The sequence below is a fragment of the Tripterygium wilfordii genome, chromosome 3 (genome assembly GCF_013401445.1).
Source record: "Tripterygium wilfordii isolate XIE 37 chromosome 3, ASM1340144v1, whole genome shotgun sequence".
In the NCBI taxonomy this organism is placed as follows: domain Eukaryota; kingdom Viridiplantae; phylum Streptophyta; class Magnoliopsida; order Celastrales; family Celastraceae; genus Tripterygium; species Tripterygium wilfordii.
In genome coordinates this window covers 13378382-13400188 of record NC_052234.1, presented here as the reverse complement: position 1 = coordinate 13400188, position 21807 = coordinate 13378382, and the positions used below count along the sequence as shown (strand labels likewise).

General features: G+C 37.8%; 2 protein-coding genes across 7 annotated transcripts; both read left to right on the top strand.

Moving 5' to 3' along the window:
- Positions 1–1541: 1541 nt before the first annotated feature.
- On the top strand, positions 1542–8035 carry LOC119995415 (peptidyl-prolyl cis-trans isomerase PASTICCINO1). Of its 6 annotated transcripts, none has more exons than XM_038841899.1 (21): positions 1542–1749; positions 2045–2127; positions 2215–2299; positions 2456–2525; positions 2714–2811; positions 3010–3132; positions 3342–3374; positions 3600–3658; positions 3762–3846; positions 4209–4364; positions 4621–4678; positions 5100–5248; positions 5395–5492; positions 5652–5721; positions 5833–5892; positions 6101–6157; positions 6803–6871; positions 6979–7056; positions 7172–7273; positions 7353–7424; positions 7535–7804. In XM_038841899.1, the coding sequence occupies exons 2-21, from the start codon at positions 2054–2056 to the stop codon at positions 7802–7804; spliced, it is 1866 nt and encodes a 621-aa protein (XP_038697827.1). In that variant the 5' UTR covers positions 1542–1749; positions 2045–2053. The 6 variants fall into 6 exon arrangements, with proteins under 6 accessions (XP_038697827.1, XP_038697826.1, XP_038697830.1 ...); XM_038841898.1 differs by having other exon boundaries at positions 1542–1817; XM_038841902.1 differs by lacking the exon at positions 1542–1749 and adding an exon at positions 1920–1950.
- A 7577-nt stretch (positions 8036–15612) lies between these two features.
- Positions 15613–20615, top strand: LOC119984582 (protein WVD2-like 2). Its single transcript, XM_038828599.1, has 7 exons — positions 15613–15769; positions 17462–17906; positions 18538–18626; positions 18813–18906; positions 19034–19105; positions 19258–19368; positions 20052–20615. Exons 2-7 carry the CDS (start codon positions 17466–17468, stop codon positions 20361–20363), a joined length of 1119 nt encoding a protein of 372 aa, XP_038684527.1. The 5' UTR covers positions 15613–15769; positions 17462–17465; the 3' UTR covers positions 20364–20615.
- Positions 20616–21807: the final 1192 nt, after the last annotated feature.

The following is a 21807-nucleotide window of genomic DNA, read 5'->3' as shown; positions in this document are numbered from 1 at the left end:
AATTCTGCCGAATACGGAATCAGAGTCTTGTTTGACGACATTAGTTTGTTTGTGCCAGTTGTTCTATATTTTATATTTTTACTTAAATTTGATAAATGTCAATACAACATGCCTGGCTTTTACAATGATCACATTCTTCAGGTTTCAATTGGTTTTCTTGCCTACTATTATGACTGCATGTCTCCACTTGGCGTCACATGAATGGCTTACATGAACAATTAGTTGCAAGAGTTGCAAATATAACAGTCTGACAGTTGTTAGTATTTTTATTCTCAATTATCTCAAATGTTGAGATGGACGTACACGATTTTCATATAGACTCACAATTTTTACGTAGATCATGTGCTTCAATCTCAACAATTGAGATAAGTGAAAAAAAATAAAATAAAATTGTGAACCTTGGCACTTTCGTTGGAAATATTTCTCTATATAATAGGAGTCCCACATTCAACGGTTGTTCAACCAACCAACCAACCAAGGGACCTTTCTTTTGGAGATAACATATAAAGCCAAATTACTGATGAGAATAATTGCTCGCATTGATTGATTATGATGGTGTGTATGATAGACAGGTAGACGTAGTTTGAACCTTTCAATTGTTTCCCTAGCGTATAACATGGTGTACTCTTACGTAGGAAACTCCACTCCAAAATCGTGTGCTTTACGCAAATGGGTTAGAGAAGACGACAATTAGAGCATGTCGTTTATGTTGAGATTGTGATTTATGTTGGTTAAGTAGTTGGAAATAATGAATTATTATCAACTCAGCCACTCAGCTTCTTGATTTACTAAAGAGGAATTAGTTGACTTAATCCTCTCCATGATTAGTGATGATGACGTCCACTTTGATTAGTTTAACTTAGCCGAAAACATCTACCCTGAAGGCTGAAAGTCAGTCAGTCGCACATGTTACGGCATCAAACATGCCAAGTTGTGTCTTTACTTATAGATATTTCTTGTGCGAGACCGATTGCTCCTCCATTCACAGAGGGTCTTTTTATCTTATGGCCTACTTGGTGTTTTTACAGTTTCTCCAGGCCCAACTATGAATTGCATGGACCTTACTGTAAAAAGGATGATCAACACCGTTAAGACTTATAATCTCTCTTCGATTTATAAGAACCCAAGCTTGTCTCAATCAACAAAAATCTTTTTTATGGGCTCAAATACGGGTAAATGAGGACGATCAAGAGAAACAAAGTCGTGCTGGTCGGGTATATTCACAGTGAACTAGTAAATTCAAAGTGGACAATATTTATTGATTTGAGTGGAGTGAGATTGCTCTTGGTAGCCATGATGTGCTAACATTTTTTTTTCAAGCTGACAAACAAGTTATGGGCTTTAATTAGCTGAGACCAAGTTCAAGCTCATGCCTTGATTTTGATTTCCAACTAATTACTTAATTTAAGTAGAGCCTGTGGTGGGCTGGGCTTGGGTAATAGCACTTCTTAATTAGGCCCAAATACAGCCCAAAATCTGTTAATGTCTCGTAGAAAGCCCATTCAACGAACTGTTTTTGTGCATTTACTCGTGCCAGTGGTCCACGTCCACCGCCGCTTCAGTTATTCACGCATTCTGGTCGCGTAGAGAAAGCCTGGCCAGATCAGGCTTGTCAACTAATTGAGTAATTTCACGATCCACCGATGTATTGTTGATTCATTCGTTGATGCTCACTCAATCCAACGGTAATATCATCGTCGCTACACGACACAAGGAGAGACGAACGCTCTGATTTTTCACATTTTTCAGGTAAGGTTGCGAAGGTCAACAAATTTGACTCTTGTCATTATCGATCGTCGTCTACCTCAAAATTGCTGGTGATAACCACTTCTTATTGGACTGTGTTCTGTTTGGTTGTTGAGCTAACTGAGCTTGTTAGTTGTGTTTGAATTCAGTAAATAAACATCAATCAGAGCTAATAGTTTGAAGTCATTCCTACGTCGCTTGATTGTAACCATAACTAGGGTTTTATTGTTGGTTATTTGAGCTTCATTCCGGACAACAAATCTTGTTATCGTAATCATATTCGATTGTGTTATCACAGTGATCAACGATGGCTGCAGAGGAAGGAATGGAGCAGGAACTCGCGCCGCAGAAGAAGAAAGAGCCTACCGAGGACGAGAAGAGGTATTCTTCTTGGAATTATTTTCGTGAAACGAATATAGATATTGTGGATCTTTTTTACTCTGTATTTATTTTTCTAATGGTTTATAGGAGAGAGAAAATTGTGCCTGGGAGCTTGATGAAAGCTGTGATGAGGCCTGGAGGGGGCGATTCGAGACCAGCAGATGGTGATCAGGTTACTTCTTTTGCCTTGTTGCACTTGGATTGTAGATAAGACTCTTCTCTTCTCTTCTCTTTGATTGTAATGACTGGCTTATCTAGTAATGAAGCATCCATACTTAATTGCAGAGAATGAGCAGTAAAATTAATGCTCGAGTGAATTTGTTAACAGGTAATCTATCATTGTACAGTTCGAACATTGGATGGAGTTATAGTTCAGTCCACTAGATCAGAATATGGAGGTTAGTCACTATGCGCTTTCTATGTGGTGAATTGATTGGATTGCTAGTGCTGCATCATTAGCTTGTTATTAGTATTAAAGCCTATTGGGCCCTTAACCTTGAGTGTAATACTGGAAAATAATATGAACTTCAAAATGGGTTGCTGCTACAATTTTGGGTTCAGTGAAAATGTAAATTTATTTTGGCAGGCAAAGGAACACCTCTAAGGCAGGTTTTCGGAAAAAGCAAGATTTTACTAGGATTGCTAGAAGGAATGCCCACAATGTTGAAGGGCGAAGTTGCGATGGTATTGGTTCCAGAATTTTCAAATTCACATGTTTTGATAACTGTATCGTAACGTCTTCCCTGTTCCTAGAAATGCTCAGGCCAGGAAACTTTACGTTTCATAATGGAGACCCATCTGCCAAATTTATCCTATCTAAATGTTTGATTTTTCTGGATTTTGTATTGATTCTCTAATGGCTACTTATTTCTCTCGTTTCAGTTCAAGATGAAACCTCAGATGCACTATGGAGAGGATGATTGTCCAGTTTCAGCTCCAAATGGCTTTCCAAAAGAAGATGAGCTTCACTTCGAAGTTGAGATGATAGATTTTTCTAAAGTCAAGGTTTGAGCCTATAGAAGTTCAAATTTGTATCTTAAAAAGTTTTCTTCTCTCATATTAACGACTAGATCTGGTGTGGAATTCATTCAAGGTTTATTGATTTTGGATTGGATTCTTGTTTTTAGACACTTGTGCATTCTTGTTTCATATTGGACTGCAATTGTCTTGTCTTTAGTTTTCTAATTTTTGGTTGCAATTCTCTGGATTTTCAGGTTGTCAGCAATGATATGGGGGTTGTGAAGATGGTATTGTAACCATTATAAATTTTCTGCATAGATTTTTTTTTATTGTGTGTATATATTATGAGGCTTACATTTGGGATGAGCAATGAATGGTGTTGATGTGATTGCAACCTGAACTAGAATGACTAAGGAGCTTATTAGTGAAAAAATTGCGGACAAACAATATTTCTTTTCCTCTTCCCCTGGCATAAAACTTTCTCACTCTCAATCCTCCCCTTTTATTGATAGGTAATAAATGAAGGACAGGGATGGGAATCGCCCAGGGAACTTTATGAAGTGAAAGCTTGGTATCACATTCCTATTGATCTCCCCCCCCCCCCCCCTCTCAGCAATTTTGGCTGTTTCAGGTCCCAAAATTTGAAGTTCTTAATAGATACATATGTTATGTAGGATCTCTGCCAAGACAGGTGATGGGAAATCAATTCTCTCTCGCACACAAGGAGAACCGTATTTCTTTACCTACGGGAAATCTGAGGTTTGTCATAGAGTAGCTTCTTTTATTTGACATGTCTGCCTGTTTTGCTTCATCACTTGGTGTGACACGTGCTTTATTATACTTAATCTAATGTGTGGTTGGTACAACCAGTTTTGCATATCCGGCTGCGCTTTTCTGGTGTCTAGAGCATGTGACACTAATTTTCTCATCTTAATATAAACTAAGGCGATGAGTTTAAAGTGTTTGCATTAGCTGGATATAGACATTGTCTTTTTTCTTCTTTTTTCACCTCCCTGCAGATAGGGGCTGCTATACTTTTTTCCCAGTCATGTATTGTGAATGACTTTTTTTGAATGGGAATTATGCAAGATTTGATGTTCACTGTTATTTTACTGAATTAGGTGCCCAAAGGTCTTGAAATGGGAATCGGAATGATGTCGCGAGAAGAAAAGGCAGTAATATATGTCACTAATCAGTATTTGACTCAATCTCCTCTAATGCCCATTCAAGGTTTAGATGAAGTACATTTTGAGGTGGAGCTTGTTCATTTCATTCAGGTGTGTAACGTTGTTACTAGTCATATAATATTGTTTGCATTTTGTTTATTTGCTTGTCAACACTTCCATTGTTCCCTAAATGTTATATAATTGTTCTTGACTTTATCAGTTGATGAGCTTACGATGTCTGGTGAATTGTGGTTTGTTATGCATTTGTTGCTACAATGATATATAATATGACTTCTCAAAAAAAGGAATATGCAGTATGGCTAAGTTATGATGTAAATGATCTGAGTTTTTGATTTAGTACTGATAGGTGCGGGATATGCTTGGTGATGGGCGCCTGATAAAACGTCGGATTCGTGATGGAAAAGGTGTGCTTTAAAAACTTGATTTAAAGTTTCACAGAGATTGCACATTTCTTGTATGTTGGTTATTTAAACCTGATTTATATAGCATTGAGAAGTTCTTTCAGCGAGAGTTCTGGGCTACATCAACTTCTGCGTGAATAGACCTCCTGAGTGAATTTGTTAATTTTCTAAAGGCTTTGGTAGTGTTATCTGTGATAGAAGATAGGGCCATGGGTTCGCTTAGCTAATATTATACCATTGCATTTCAAATGGATTTTCTTTGTGCATCATGGTTCTTTGAGGAGTTAATTACTGTTATGCTTTTGCTATTTGGTAGTGAATGTGGTGAGCGAGTGTGTATGCTTTTTTCAGTTATGCATAACTATATCCGTATCCATGCATTTTCTCATAATCCGTGTTTTCTCTATTATTTTGAAACATTTAGGGGAGTTTCCCATGGATTGCCCTCTTCATGACAGTCTACTCCGTGCCCATTACAAGGGCATGATCCTTGATGAAGGAAAAAGGGTCTTCTATGATACAAGAGTTGATAATGGAGGTCAGCCTTTGGAGTTCAGTTCTGGAGAAGGGCTTGTGAGTTCATCTCCCATCTGGTGGATAAAATACTTATAAGTTTTTCTTTTTTAACTTTCAATTTGTGAATTTCATGGATAATTGTTTTCAATCCAATTTCTTTTGCTGAAACATTATGGTGCTCAAAGTTTGTTAACTTTTTGGAGGTCCCTGAGGGATTTGAAATGTGTGTTCGACTGATGGTACCTGGAGAGATAGCGCTTGTAACATGCCCTCCTGATTATGCATATGATAAATTTCCAAGGTTCCTCTCTGAACTCCTCTGCACCATTTGTTACTTATATTTTGGTTTTGTTCCTTCATCAAACCATTGTGATTTGTCATTGCTACTTCTTTTATCATCATATATCTCCTGTGGAAGCATGTCAGAAACAACGTCTTTTTTTTTTCCTTAAATTATCAGGCCACCTAATGTCCCTGAAGGTGCTCATATTCAGTGGGAAATTGAACTTCTTGGTTTTGAGATGCCAAGGGTAATCATCTCAATTTGCTGATTAAATGGTTTTATCTTCTTTTTCTTTATATTTTCTTCTTTTTCCTGCTTGAACCCATGCTATAATACATGATTTGAATCTTTATCGCAGGATTGGACTGGTTTGGATTTTCAAACCATAATGGATGAAGCAGAGAAGATAAGAACCACAGTATGTTGATTAAATTGGATTATGAATTGCTGCATTAGACCACTAATATATTGCTTGAAAAAGTGTCTATGCTCCTGTCTGTGCACTTTAACATGTTACAATGTTGTTAGGGTGTTACAGTGGTGCTGCATTGCAACATGAATACTTCGATCTGGGAATTAAATTTGGTTTATGCAATTTTTTTTAATGACGATACTATTACTTCCAGGGCAACAGGCTCTTTAAAGAAGGGAAGTTTGACCTTGCAAAGTCTAAGTATGACAAGGTAATGTGCACACTCTTATCAAGTTTCACCTTATCTTTTCTGTGTCTTTGGCACATAACCATTCTGTGCCCAATTCTTGTGCCATCATTTAATAAAGGTGACCTTGCATTGATCCCAAGGAGCTAGTGAAGCCATTTTCTGGCATCCTCAAGTTAAAAGCTGTAATTACAAGCTGTACAGGGTAGTCTGGTGGAATGGACTCTAGGACAAGACATAAACTTGGATGTTGGGTTTGAATCTTTCCTGACACATCTTGGATTTTTATAAGGGTACTTGTAGTTTCTGGTGACCACTAGTATCCAAATTTCTCTGCAGGGTTGGGTCGGATGCGGCTCGACTTTGCAGAGGTTCCATGTTCTCAAAGTTCTGTATTTACATTAAAATTACTATCAACTGGCAAACCCATTGCTTGGGTTGTTGGTGATGCAAAACAATACTAAACATTCGACAAAAAAAAAAGAAGACGAGTTTGCTTTACGTTCTTGCATTAAATTTTTTGATTTTAATTACATATCTTATCTATAATGTCCCTGTAAGGCCGTAACTGCAATAGAGTTTCCATTATTTGGCAATATACTTATACTTAGGCTAGTGTGTTTGTCCCTTTCGAGTTTTCCTACTAAGCAATTGCAAATTTCTTTTCAGGTACTTAGGGAATTTAATCATGTAAATCCACAAGACGATGAAGAAGGGAAAGTGTTTGCAAATACAAGAGTAAGTATTTCATGGTTGCTTTGAGCTAGAGAATCTGTTTTGTGAACCTTTACAAGTTCATATCTCACTTCATCGTGTTTTTTCAATTCCTTTGATGAATTTCAAAGAACTTGTTGAACCTAAATGTTGCGGCATGCTACCTCAAAATGGGAGAATGTAGAAAGTCAATTGAGACTTGTAATAAGGTATTTTGGAGTTATTTTGCTGCCTACATTGTCAAAGGTCTTAGCAGGTTACATCACAGGCCAATTCTTGAGGCTTGAAATTGGATCCTGATTTGTGTTCGTGTTGGAGCTCTAGGTTTTAGAAGCAAATCCAGCACATGTCAAGGCTCTTTACCGCCGAGGAATGGCTTATATGGAAGCTGGAGATTTTGAGGAAGCAAGGAGCGATTTCAATATGGTAGGGTCTTATACCTCAATTTGTGTAATAAGCTTTGAATTATTGACATCTATTCCTCATTTCTTTTTGATATTGTTAGATGATAAAAGTAGACAAGTCATCTGAAGCTGATGCAACAGCAGCTCTTGTAAAACTGAAGCAGAAGGAACAGGTGGGTTGAGCAGCAAAATGTACTAGGATATTATTTCTACTTATTGTGATGGAGCTGAAATGCTCAATGTTAATAAACGTTTCTGCTTATGTATATGATCACAATTGCAGGAAGTTGCGAGGAAAGCAAGAAAACAATTTAAAGGGCTATTTGACAAGAAGCCTGGGGAAATTGCAGATGCTGGATCTGAAGATAGAGGAGAAGAGAATAGCATTGGAGAAAATCAAAGCAGTGGCGTTCAAGAGGAATCAGATGTGGATGAGGGAGCCGAATTTCATGAAGCTGCAGATGAACCTAAAAGAGGCTGGTTCTCATACCTATGGCCTACTCATAGAAGACTATTTTCAGCTTTAGGACTTGAACGCTGTGCCATATTATGACATGGGCAAAATAGAGTTAGCATCTTGTTCGGCTACCGACTCTGTAATGGTTGAACCCATCGGCTACTACCGTTATTATTGATGGAACCCAACGGGGGTGGAGTAATTGGCGGTAGAGGTGATTCACTCGGAACCGATTTGTAGATGTAATCATACAGATATTTCAGATGTTAAAAAAACACTAAACAACTGCACTAACTTATGCATAAAAATTGTTTCTTAGTTGTCAAATCTAGTAGTTAGTAAAACACACAGGGTCTCAATAGCAACAGCCAGAAGGAATATGAAGAAAAGAGCCAATATGTGCATGCCGAGACTCTGGTTTGGCCAACCAGAGGAGGATGATTGCATCTTTGCAACAGTAGAAGCTCATGTGCATGATCATATTCATGCTGTAAGAACATGGTTGTTGTCCTACATTGCTTGAGTTGACAAGTTTGGGTTTATATGTATGACGTGGGTTTTCCTTCTCCTTGTAAACCGGCTTGCCAGGGATAATATGGGTCAACTTAGTAGTTTTAGGCCCAAAAAGTTGAGCCCGGACCCATATTTGCTGAGTGATAAATTACCAGGTGGGCTGCGCTGCAGAATGACTTGGGTTTTCCCGAACCCTACATGTTTGAGCCGAAAGTTTGGGTACGTAGAAGCCAACAGATCAACTTAAGACATTTTTAGGCCCATAAAGTTGAGCTCTGTCCTCGTATTAGAGGACTGATAAATTACCGGGCTAGGCTGCTCTCGCAGAATGACTTGGGTTTTCTTGAGCCCATAAAGTTTGGATTACTTGAACTTCAGCTAAAATTTGCTTCAACCTTTGAATAAAACCCAAATTAACCCCAGTTTTTTTTTTTTTTTAATATAGAATAGTATTGCGAATTCTTTATTGTCAGGTAAGTTCCATTATGATCTACGGGTTTTTATACCAACAGAAACAGAAAATATGTATATAAACAATATAATGGAGAGGTCCCATCTAAACAGAATCAGAGAAGTTGGCTTGAAATTGGATTCCTCTTTAGTATTTTGTTAGTGATTTTATGTACAAAGAGAATCACACGTGGGAGAAAAACTGTCGGTGAATAAAGCTGACAATTGCTTAAAGAAAGTGGTTTAAAAGTGTAAATCAATTACATTAAAACCATACAAAAAAAAAAAAGAGTGGACCGACCGAGTATAATGAATGGTCAATTTCAGTTTGAGAAATCATAACCAAAAGAAATGAAAAAAGAAAGTCCCATTAGACCAAATATATGTTTGATGCTTTAGTAGTCCTACTGTTCTGCCCAGATCCTGCCTTCTTTTAATTTTGCAAAGCATATTTATAACTAGCCATTGGATATCGACATTTGTTGAAATTTTGAAATGTTCCTTTCTCAATCATTCTAAAAGAAACGCCAACCAATATTTTGAATAATCTTGCACGCAACTTCTCACATATCTTAGTCTCCAATATGGCAATATCCATTGATTATATATATATATGACATAATCAATGGAGTTTGAGTGGTCCAACCTTGTGAATACGAAAATTGTCAAATCACAGTTGTATAATATCAAGCAAGAAGTCAACAATATCAAGCAAGAAGATCACAGTTGTATAATATCAAGCAAGAAGTCAATAATATCAAGCAAGAAGATCATAGCTGTATAATATCAAGCAAGAAGTCAATTCAAAGATTCAGCAAGATTATAGGAGTCTAATTGTAGAAAAAAGTCAATGATTAGTTCCTAAACTCACTCTGTAAAATATTTCATTATTCTCTGTATATAATTAGTCTATCACGACATATTGAAATGATAAGAAGATTATTCCACTCTTCCAACTTTGAGATGGTATCAGAGGAGTCGATACTGGCCGTCTCTTAATCAAACCCTACTCATTCATTCATCACCAAACACAGTCTGTTGAAACTCATTATCTTCTCATTCTTGAGTCATCATCATGACAAGTGAAGATGTCTCTCCCAAATCAAATTCAATCCCTCATATTGTCACCATACAAGGAGACAATTCCAACTTCTCAACTGGCATAAAGTTAGATGAAAATAACTATTCTCTATGGCACCAAGTCATGGAGATGAAAATTGCTGGACGAGAAAAACATGGTCACCTAACTGGTGATACTTTCCAACCTGCAGCTACAGATCCAGCATACAACAAGTGGCGTGCATCAGATTGTCAAATTAAGAGTTGGCTAGTTGATGCCATGCACCCCAGTCAGATGAAACGATTCATTCGTTATGATACAGCCAAGCAAGTATGGGATGCCATCAAGAAAACATACTCTGATGGTTCTGATGAGGCAAAGATTTATGATCTACATCGACAATCATTTATGATGAAACAGAATGGTAGATCAGTTGCAACATACTATAGTGATCTCACAGAGATATTTCAGGAACTTGATCAGTTAAGCCCCAGCAACATGCAACACCCAGAAGATATGGAAATAAGACGCAAGGAGATTGACCGTCTTCGAGTTTATATTTTTCTTGCAGGTTTGGACAATAATTTTGATCAAATCCGAGGAGAAATTTTAAGGATGGAGCCTAAACCTGAACTCGGGGCAGTATATGCACATATTAAAAGAGAGAGTAATCGTCAAGGCACTATGTCTGAAGCAGATTCCACATCTGAAACCGTAGCCTTGGCTACCACAAGGTATAAGCAATCTCGCTCTCAGAATTCAGGTGCTACTCGTAACAGAACTCCAATGAAGTGTGCAAAATGTGGTCTTGAAAATCACACAATTAAAGGATGTTACGAGATTATTGGTTATCCAGAAGGATGGGTTCATAAAGGCCGAAAGAAGGAACCAAGTCGGGCTTCATTCGTCTCTGCTGGACCACCCCAGGAGAAAGACTCTGAACTTCCATCAGGTACATCTGAATCCAAGGCTTTGGCGACCTCAGGTACTTCTTCACTTACTTATAATAGATCATTGATTATTGACACTGGTGCTACTGACCATATGACATCTAGCTCAATTGGATTACACTCCACAAAATCATCATCTCAAACTCATGTTACTAGTGCAAATGGAACCACTTCCCAAGTTTTGGAAGAAGGGTCCCTCTCTCTTACGCCTTCATTAAACCTAGATCACATCTTGGTTGTCCCTTCCCTAGACTATAATTTGTTATCTGTTCCTCAGATTATTGATTCCCTTAATTGCACTGTGTGTTTTTGGCCATCTTATTGTCTTTTTCAGGATCTACTCACCAGGGCCGTGATTGGATGTGGTACTAGGAAGGGAAAGTTGTATTATTTGGACCTATCAGATGATTGCAGTAGCAGATTGAGTCGTGTGCATCATGTAAGAGGTATAGAGTCAGACAGAATAAAGCAGATTTGGTTATGGCACAAGCGACTAGGACATGCTTCCTTTGGTTACCTAAAACTTTTATTTCCAGATTTATTTTCTCAATTTGATTTATCAGACTTTCATTGTGAAACTTGCATTTTCGCCAAAAGTCATCGTGTTTCTTACCCATTGAGATTAAATAAAAGTTCCATACCTTTCATGGTTGTCCATTCGGATGTTTGGGGACCATCAAGAGTTCTCACTATTAGTGGCTTTAAGTGGTTTGTGACTTTTATAGATGACTGCACCAGGATGACATGGGTATTTCCCATGAAACAGAAAAGCGAAGTTACTGCAAAATTCAAACAATTTCATCAGTATGTTGCTACACAGTTTGACAGGAAGATCATAACACTACGGTCAGATAATGGCAGAGAGTATGTCAACAATGATCTTTCTTTGTTTTTTAACCAACAAGGGATTGTTCACCAAACCACATGTGCTTATACGCCATAGCAGAAAGGTGTAGCAGAACGAAAGAACCGCCATCTCCTAGAAGTTACTCGTGCATCTTTATTCGAGGCTTATATGCCCCACAAATTTTGGGGGGAGGCTCTTTGTTCTGCAGCTTACCTCATCAATCGGACACCATCCAGTACTCTCCAATATCAAACTCCATTTCAAACATTGACCAACCTTCTCACAGTGCCACCTACACCAAACCTTGAACCACGGATTTTCGGGTGTGTTGCTTACATTCAGTTACATACTCACCAACGTAGCAAACTGGACCCATGTGCATTACGTTGTGTCTTTGTAGGCTATGCTACCACTCAAAAAGGCTACAAGTGTTTCCATCCACCTACACAAACCTTATATGTTACATCTGATGTTACTTTCAATGAAAGTGAATTTTATTACTCAAGGAACACTTCTGAGCATCCTCTGCAGGGGGAGAACTCTATCTTTGCAGAAGATACTCAAAACCAAGTTGCCCATGTTTCCCAGTGTCCCGATGGTAATATTGATGGGTCAACTAATCCTGTGGAAGAACAACTTCAAGTAGGTCAAACCATGAGGGACGAAGAGCAAGGACCAAAAAATCAAATTCAAGAGGAGATTGACCCAGACCATGCCAATCCTACAACAATGCCAGAACAACCAGCTACGAATCCAGATAGTGTCCTAAATACAACTTCTCCTATAGTACCATTGCCAGTCAATCAGTTCAGTCCTGAAAACCCTACACAGGTACTTGAACAATCTAACTCTGATTCCCTACCTGAGTCAAGTCATTCAAGTTATAAATTGCCTCCTCGTTCAAACCGAGGAATTCCTAAACAGCAATATGAACCTGATCCAACTTCAAGTGTTAAATACCCTATTGCTAATCATGTGTCTCTTCATAGGTTATCCCCGTCATATGCATCATTTGTGTGTCAATTATCCACTGTATCTATTCCAAGTAATGTTCAGGAAGCTCTTAAGGATCCCAAGTGGACTCAAGCCATGAATGACGAAATGGAGTCTCTCCAAAAGAATTCTACTTGGGAGATGACTCATTTGCCAGAAGGGAAGCAAACAGTAGGCTGCAGATGGATCTATACAATCAAATTTAGAGCAGATGGAGCAATTGAACGATACAAAGCAAGACTGGTGGCGAAGGGGTATACTCAGACATATGGAATTGACTATTGGGAGACGTTTGCACCTGTAGCTAAAATCAACACAATTCGGGTACTTATCTCATTGGCAGCCAACCTAGATTGGCCTTTACATCAATTTGATGTAAAAAATGCTTTTTTACATGGAGACCTAGAAGAAGAAGTCTATATGGACCCTCCTCCCGGATGCAAGATGAAGCCAAGTCAGAGCAACATGGTATGCAAACTCAAAAAGTCTCTTTATGGATTGAAGCAATCACCCCGAGCATGGTTTGGAAGGTTCAGCAAATCAATGAAGAATTTTGGCTACAAACAATGCAATTCTGACCACACTCTCTTCTTGAAACATAAGAAAGGTAAGATAACTGCACTCATTGTGTATGTTGATGACATGGTAGTTACAGGGAATGACCCAGAAGAGAAGGAAGCGTTGCAACATTATTTAGCAGCTGAGTTTGAGATGAAAGATCTCGGCGAACTAAAGTATTTCTTGGGCATTGAAGTGGCACGTTCAAAGCAAGGAATATTTCTATCACAACGAAAATATGTCCTTGACCTTCTAACCGAAACTGGAATGTTAGCCTGCCAACCAATAGAGACTCCAATGGAGGTGAACCTTAAACTTCATGAAGATGCTGAACAAGTACCTACCAATAAAGAACGATATCAACGTCTTGTTGGTAAATTGATTTACTTATCACATACAAGACCTGACATAGCATATCCTGTTAGCGTCGTAAGTCAATTTATGCATGCACCGAGAGAGGCTCACATGGATGTTGTGATTCGAATTCTGAGATATCTTAAATCTGCCCCGGGGAAAGGATTGATGTTCTCAAAACATGTTCATCTTGATGTGAAAGGGTATACAGATGCAGATTGGGCCGGTTCAGTTACTGATAGAAGATCAACATCTGGTTACTTTACTTTCGTGGGAGGCAATTTAGTCTCATGGCGTAGTAAGAAACAGAACGTGGTGGCTAGGTCAAGTGCTGAAGCAGAATATAGGAGTATGGCACATGGAATATGTGAACTACTCTGGATAAGAAATTTGATGAGAGAATTGGGGTTCAAACAAAAAGGAGCAATGCAATTGTATTGTGATAACAAGGCTGCAATAGACATCTCACATAATCCAGTGCAACATGATAGGACCAAGCATGTTGAGATTGACAGACATTTCATTAAGGAGAAACTCGAGGCCAAGATCATTGAGGTACCATTTGTCAAATCTGAAGATCAACTTGCAGATATTCTCACCAAAGCAGTTACAGGCAGAATCTTTCACAGCTCACTTAGCAAGTTGGGCATTAAAGACATATATGCACCAACTTGAGGGGGAGTGTCAAATCACAGCTGTATAATATCAAGCAAGAAGTCAACAATATCAAGCAAGAAGATCACAGCTGTATAATATCAAGCAAGAAGTCAATAATATCAAGCAAGAAGATCATAGCTGTATAATATCAAGCAAGAAGTCAATTCAAAGATTCAGCAAGATTATAGGAGTCTAATTGTAGAAAAAAGTCAATGATTAGTTCCTAAAATCACTCTGTAAAATATTTCATTATTCTCTGTATATAATTAGTCTATCACGACATATTGAAATGATAAGAAGATTATTCCACTCTTCTAACTTTTGAGAAAAATTAATAAGAAGATTTGAAGGCCCAACATGAGAATATCTCATTATATATATGTAATAAAGTAAGCTCGTTGTTAACAATGATTAAGGTGTTTTTTTGGGGTGGTTTGAGTTTGTGGTGTGCATTATGGCATATGATTAGGCTTTAGCTCTAAGCCTTAATTAGTTTTACAATTATTTTCGTTGAAATAGAACGAGAATTAGGTAGAAATTTGGCCCACCCCACGCCAACCTACATGAAAATCCACTTTCAAATTTCAATTCCTTCACGCATATCTATATATAAAAAGGGGAAAAGGGTAACCTAAAAAGATGATGGAAGAGTGATATTTAATAAATAGAAAGAATGGAAACTTTATAAGAAGTTATGAAGAGAGAGTATGACTATGACTGACTATGACTATGTACTATCTGTTTGGAAAAGTAAACTGTGTTCCACTACTGCATGCCTTGGTCTGGTGGGAATTAAAGCCGAAGTTAGGCCCAAAGTATTCTCTGAAAGAAACGGTCGAATTCCTTTATTGACTTTGTTTTGAATCTTAAAGGTGGGAGTTGGAATTTTCAAAAAGTTAGTCTCGGATATTCAAATTAAACCCACCTCCACTTCCACCAGATACAGTAATTAAGCTTATTAATTGGGATTAGTATAGTGTGTATTACTTTTGGTAATGAGCTCCAAAGATCCATAGCAAGTTTTTGCGGAGTTAACCATCATTTGTGGCTTTAACATATATCGTTGTTTTCAAGTTTTAATATAATCTTAATTGTCATCAGTATGAAGTAGATTATGTTAACAGTTCGGATTTAGAGTTGACTCAATTGTTCGGTAGATGTTTGAGTCGAGAAATTCTCAATTAAAAAAAGTGTCCTTGGAACGGCGGGATGGACTCGGTCTGGTTATTTAAAACTAGCGCCATTGATGCCATCATGCAGAACACTGCAGTTTATGTTGTGATCTTTCATTCTCTCATTACTTTGATTTAAGTTTTAATTAATGGTAGAGGTTCAAGTTCAACGTCCGTCTCAATAAAAAAATCCATGAATTTCTGACTATTTACTCTTCGTATGTTGGGCCCCTCACTCATTTCATAAAGAAAGAGGAGTTTGAGAAACACGGAAGATAAGGAAACGTCGTTAAATGACGTGGTTGAGACTTGACTACTTCCGTCCAATTGATTAAAGCCAAGAAAGTTGAAAACAGACGCCTGAAAAAACTGCCACAATTAAAATTAGTGTGTCCCATGGCCATACCATTCTTGTCGTAGAAAACTAGAGAGAGAAAGAGAGAAGGGTGTTATTGAGAGAGACAGAGAGGGGGTGGTCTCAAGATCTTGCCAGATCGGATCAGAATCGTAAGAAATCTTACACATTCTTGTTGTTTTTGGTGCGTTCATGCGTCTGTTTTATTGTAAGAGAAAGCAATGCAGCTCGATCTACTACTTTCTCTCTGATTGATATATTGATGTTTTGTTTTTGAGGTCTCTCTTAGTTTCCTGCTCATTTTTTTGTTTTTTCTGTTGCCTCTTTGTTTTTGTGGGGATTGTTCATCTGCTCTCTGTAAAAGTAGGGATTTTGGCAAACTATCTAGCTTTGTTCTTTTCCCCTTGGGTTTATGGGATATTAAATGTTCTTTCTTGTGCTGTGGTTGTTGGCCATTTGTTGCTTTTTCTTTTTTCGTTTGCTTTGTAAATGGATGTTTCAACACTATGGTGGGTTTTGCATGCATTTGTTGAGTTTGATGGGGTTTTTTTTTCCTTCTAATTATTTTGGGTGTTTGAACCTTTTCTTTTACATTTTGAACCTTTTCCTATTGTTTCGTAGACTTTTGATTCCTTAATTTCCATCCTATAATTGTTGATTCTTAAATCAATAGGAAAAGATGATGATTTTATCCACTTCTATTTGTCTCATGCGTCCGATTCTATTTGTTTTTGTTTATGTTTTTCATTTATGTGAATTGGTATGACTATCGTTTTTAGAGGTTCTTTCCGAATTAGGGGTTCCCCCTCTAATTGGAAATAACGTGGGGATATTCAATGAATCCGCAATACCTCCCCTTAATAGTTGTCTCTGATTATGGATTTCAGCGGTGCACTTCTTGACGGTTCAAAAGGATGATTCTTTAGCCTTAAGACACTAGGATCAATTTGTGTTTGTTTCGTGGATGTTCCAATCTGGAAATAATGAGATTTATAGGTTAATGACCTTAGGGCTGCTAGAATGAAGATCTGAATAGCACGCAGGCTTTCATGTGTAGGTATCATAGCTACTTTGTTTGCATGATACGGTCAACTGTATTGTTTTCAATGTACTTGAGCAGTAATTTTAAGTGATCATAGGTTTGCCCAGATTTGCTGTTTTTGGATCGATTTGTGGAATTTCTTAAGGTGAGAGATGACTTGATGAAAGTATGATCATGGATAAAGATGAATGGCGGAATCGAATCCACATAATGGATTATCGTTGATTTTCTCGTAAACTCATGTAATTGACTCAAACTTTTGGAATAAAGGCTATGAAGAAGATGATGTGTCTTACATTATGCAGTGGAATTTTTTGTAAGGATAAAGGCATATGCTTTCTGGGATGTATAGGAACCAAACCTCAGAAGTATTAGGGTGATGTGTTGGATTTATCATGATGGCACTAGCTTAGTGTGCTGGAGATATCATTCTCAACCAGCACAACAAATTCACCATCACCGCTTAGTGTAATGCAATGGTGAGCATGTGCATTCTCGTTGTTGAATGTAAGGTTAGTTTCACCTTCTCCTCACTCAAGGCTGTGGGGTTTATCAATAGAAGGTCTTAATATCATTCATATGGGTTTGCTATGTGAATACTTTTGCATCATTCCATGCAATATCATCTGCTAATTTTGTAGAATTGGTGACCATGGAATGAAGTAAATCTTCTCCTTTTACATGGCATGTCTTATACCTCTGTTGATAGGCGTTTGTCTATGTTTATTTTGCTTTTCTTGTTTTAAACAAACCTCCTTTCGAATGTGTTTTACTTACTTCATGGTTCACTATTCATATGCAGTTTGATGGGACGGGAGCTCACCGATGTGCATATGGAGAAGCCAAATATGGTTGTAGTGTCTTCAAATGGCGTTTCTCATGGAAAGGCTCATGTTTCTCCAAAAAATTCCGAAGAAAACATTGATCAAAAGGAATATGATGTCAAGGAGTGCACTGCAGAGAAGTCGGTTGAGATATGTGATGAGAAGCAAGATGTGCTAGGTGTCAAAAGCACTAATTATGACGCTGAACTTTCTAGGGTAAAAAATGATAATATTGGAGTTCAGAAGTCAAGTGATGATGAAATTTCAAAAACTTCTGCACCAAAATCTGGTGGTGCTGGAAATGGAAGTCCAAATCACATTGTTTCACAGCCATTTTCTCCGGCAACCGAAAAGCGTACTGGTGTGAACTGTTCAGCAAATGGCAACAGCACGCACTCTCCTAATGCTACTAAAAATTCACAGGTTGGGAGATATTTTGTGTTCTTATGGCCACAGTGAGAAAAGTTGACTTAACCTGAAGCCAAACAATTTAGGTCGGCCTAAGTTTTAGGATCCTCAAATTATGTTGCGTAGTTGAGTTATTGAAATAAGTGTCTTTCCCACTTCTACATGCAGTAATCAGTATAGACCATAGAAGGAGGCACAAAAAGGGTTCCTGGTTGTATTGCCAGTTTCTTGTTTTGAGTATTTTATTTCCTAAATTTTGTCTCTGACCTATATTTCAGGCATATTGGAAACAATATGCTTTGTAAAACAGTCAAGTTTTCTTTTTCCCATCGACAGAGGAAAATCCTTAGTTCGATTATAGAGAATAATAAGGATGAGTCGACGGTATTTGGAAAGGAATTTTGGAGCTTATAACCAAGAGTTGTGATGGGTGAAAGAGCATAAATTTTTTTTGGGGAATCAGAGGTTTTGTTGATGAAAGAATGAAACATAATTTGGAGTGGGACTGTGCCTGCCTAGTACTTTCGAATTGTAGCAATGTGAAGTTTCAGGGTAGTTTTGTTAAGTTGTTTAGGAATTGATGAATAGGTTAATTGGGTCTATAGTTTGAGGGATAGTGATGCTTACATTTTGCTATTTCTTTCAGCCCAACTCACCTTCAACGGCAAGGAAGCCTTTGCATCCAGATAACAAAAAGCATATTGATGAAGAAGATGCTTGGTCTGTTGCTTCCTCGTATCCTTTGCTTAATCAATAATCACTTTTTATTTCAGTGTGACTTTGACTTCCATAACAAGATAAATGAAAAAACATAGGCGAGGAAATTAAGAAGTAGGTGAAACTTTGCTTTTAACTTTATATTTTTGGGGGATAGTGTTTGCTTCTTATTTTGAGTTCTAAATTTTCCTTAGCCATGTATAGTACTGCTACATCTGTACGAACAGTTAAATCCAGAGTAACTATTGGATCAGCTCCCACGTTTAAAAGTGCAGAGCGTGCAGAGAGACGGAGGGAGGTATTGTCTTTCTACAAAGATTGACTTTAAAATGTGTTCTGCATGTACATAGTAAAGTCCATCCCAATCTGCAATATGTACTGCATCTGTTAAGTTAGTGATCTTGTTTCAAATTCCACCCTTGTAGTTTTACTCGAAGTTGGAGGAAAAACACCAAGCTCTGGAGGTGGAGAAAAGCCAGTGTGAAGCAAGGCAGAAGGTATTTTCTTCCCTTGTGCTTTTATGCGCTGCGTAGGTCAATGTCCGCTTCCAGGATTATATGCTTTCTGCCTGAATAAGTTCTTTTGTAATAATAAATAAACCTTTTATTTCTCACGAAATAGAAAAGTAAACCTTTTACTTTGGTACCAGGAAGAGCAAGAGGCAGCCATCAAGCAGCTTAGAAAGAACATGGTAGTTAAAGCAAATCCAGTGCCTAGTTTCTACTATGAGGCACCTCCGCCAAAGGCTGAACCTAAGAAGGTAATTTTTTCGGATTTTCTCGAGATAAATGAGTTGCTGAAAATATTTCAGTTTGCATACGATGAAAAAATTCAAGATAAAGAAAACATAAGTATATTGGATATACATAGTATGACTAGGAGTCTAGGACTTACCTGCACCAGAGTACTGGCAGAGAACAGAAATATTCCTTCTGAATTTGTTCTAATTAGATTTGTCTAAGTGCAATGCTTCTGGGGCTGTTTTTTTTGGGTGAAAAGTGGTGCAAGGGATGATAAGGTGAATGCCTTTAAGCTTTAGGCAAGAAACTTGCAGCATGTTTGGAACGAATGTAGTTGATGATATTAGAAGTCAGTTCTTAAGGATACTATCAGAATAACTGGATTTGTTTCTTAAAAAAGTTTTCATTGTCAAACCCAATAGTTCTTCAACTTTTAAAGAATTCTTTCTTAGTCATCGCATATGATTACTCCACCATGAGGGAAAAAAAAACCCTTGTCAATCTCCAAGAATGAAAGGCAAGACAGAAAACTCTGTGTGTTCATCTTCCGTTAACAACTGCAAGTATACAGCTTCCTTTTTCATTTCAGTGCTTGCTTGAGTGTAATATTGTAAAGTGTAAACCACAAACAAAATGCATATATTCTAGTTCTAGCATTGAGAATTATAATGTCTCTCTTACTCTGTAGTATATTTAATGCCAGTTGCCTCTGACTCGACCTAAATCACCAAAACTTAGCCGGAGAAAGAGTTGCAGTGATGCAGTCCACGCATCTCCCGATGAAAAGGGAAAATGTTGCACTCGTGTCCACCGCCACAGTCTTGGTACGCATAAGGAAGAATTCACTGCGGGCAACAATAACAAAAATAAAGGTTATGTCAATGGACAGAAATCACAGAATGGTAATGGCAATTACAAGGTCAAAGACCGTTCAAAGCCGGAAAATGGTACAAGAAAGGCCACTTCTGTCAAGATCACTGGGCAGCGGGCTGCAGATATAACTGTTGAGTCATGAACACCTGGTTTTACCGACTCAAAAGGGGGGAGAAGGCGGTGGTGTTCGATATATTCTCTGGTTTATTTTTTGTTTTAACGTGATTGTATATGTTTTGTAAGTTATATTGGTACACATCCTGTGATATATGGAAAATGAGTCATGATTCTCTAATATCAGACAATGTCTTATTGTAACTATTGTAGTAATCAGACAATGATTCCCAACTTCATGTTTGGATTTTGATATGTAACTCTGTAAGAACTCTCTGGCTGTGTTCAGTGAAAGTAGAAAACATTTTAGAAGAACTCTTATTTGAAGGCACTTGGGCCAATTCTTGTTAAATCTGAAAGCCCATTAAATGTGGGCTGGGCTCAACCAAAATCACAGATTCGTAAACCAATTCTTGTAAAGGTCTCAGGGCCTCAGGCCGTCTCCGATCCGGACCCACCTGACTTTTCGGAAACCCGACCCCCAAAAAGCACGTGGCCCACCGCTTGCCCAATAACTGCCGCTAGGAAAACGACGCCATTGAAGGTTCTCGGGTCTGCCATTTCAATTCAGGCTCACTGATTCAATTTCAGGTTCTGGAGACTGAGAATTAACCGCTTTTACTGAAAATTCCTTACTTGTGCTTGTGAATTTGTTGTCCTTCAACTTGTAGTGAAAGCCAAATTGATTATGTCAAGATCTAAGTTTTGCTTCTCTCATTTTCGACAATCTTGCAGGTTCAGTGCGATAGGATTTTATTCTTTTCTGTGCATCCGGTCTATGACAGTGCCCGTGAGAAGGGACTTTGTTGTTTTCCTTCAAAGACGATGATGCGCCATGACTCGTCATGAAAAGATCTACTGAAAAGGCGCATCGTATTATTCACATGTTGTAGACTGGGCCCAATGGGCTGAGGACCGTGGGGCTATTTTCATTTCGTGGGGGCTTCTGATCCAACAAATTATGGCTCGCATCCGGCTCAGAAAGTCTTGGAGGAACGCAATTATATCCATAACATCCCAATACTAATCATCATAGAAGTATCTCAATAGTATGGGTCACTCATTCATTGGGTGTGATGACATCATAACAAGGGGCATATTGAAAATCACACCCAATAAATACGTGTCACACATTGAGATATTTTTGAGATGATTATTACTGAGATCAATCTTTATCATTTTTGTATGGAACTTCCGAGGCACGAGGATATTAAATTTATCTATTAATATTTTGTGTGTGTCTGTATATATATTAATTAAACTCTAGCAAACATAAAATTACCAAAAATACTAATAACCAAATTGAAAATATTAATTTGGTTAAAATTCTACCACCAATAAAAAATAACCCTCTTTTTTTTTTTTTTTGAGAAGAAAAATAAACCTCTTATTAATTAAAAACGAATAAATTCTAATAATTAAATGTTATCCTTATCCATAGAGTATAAAGAAAATAATAGGTGCATAGATAA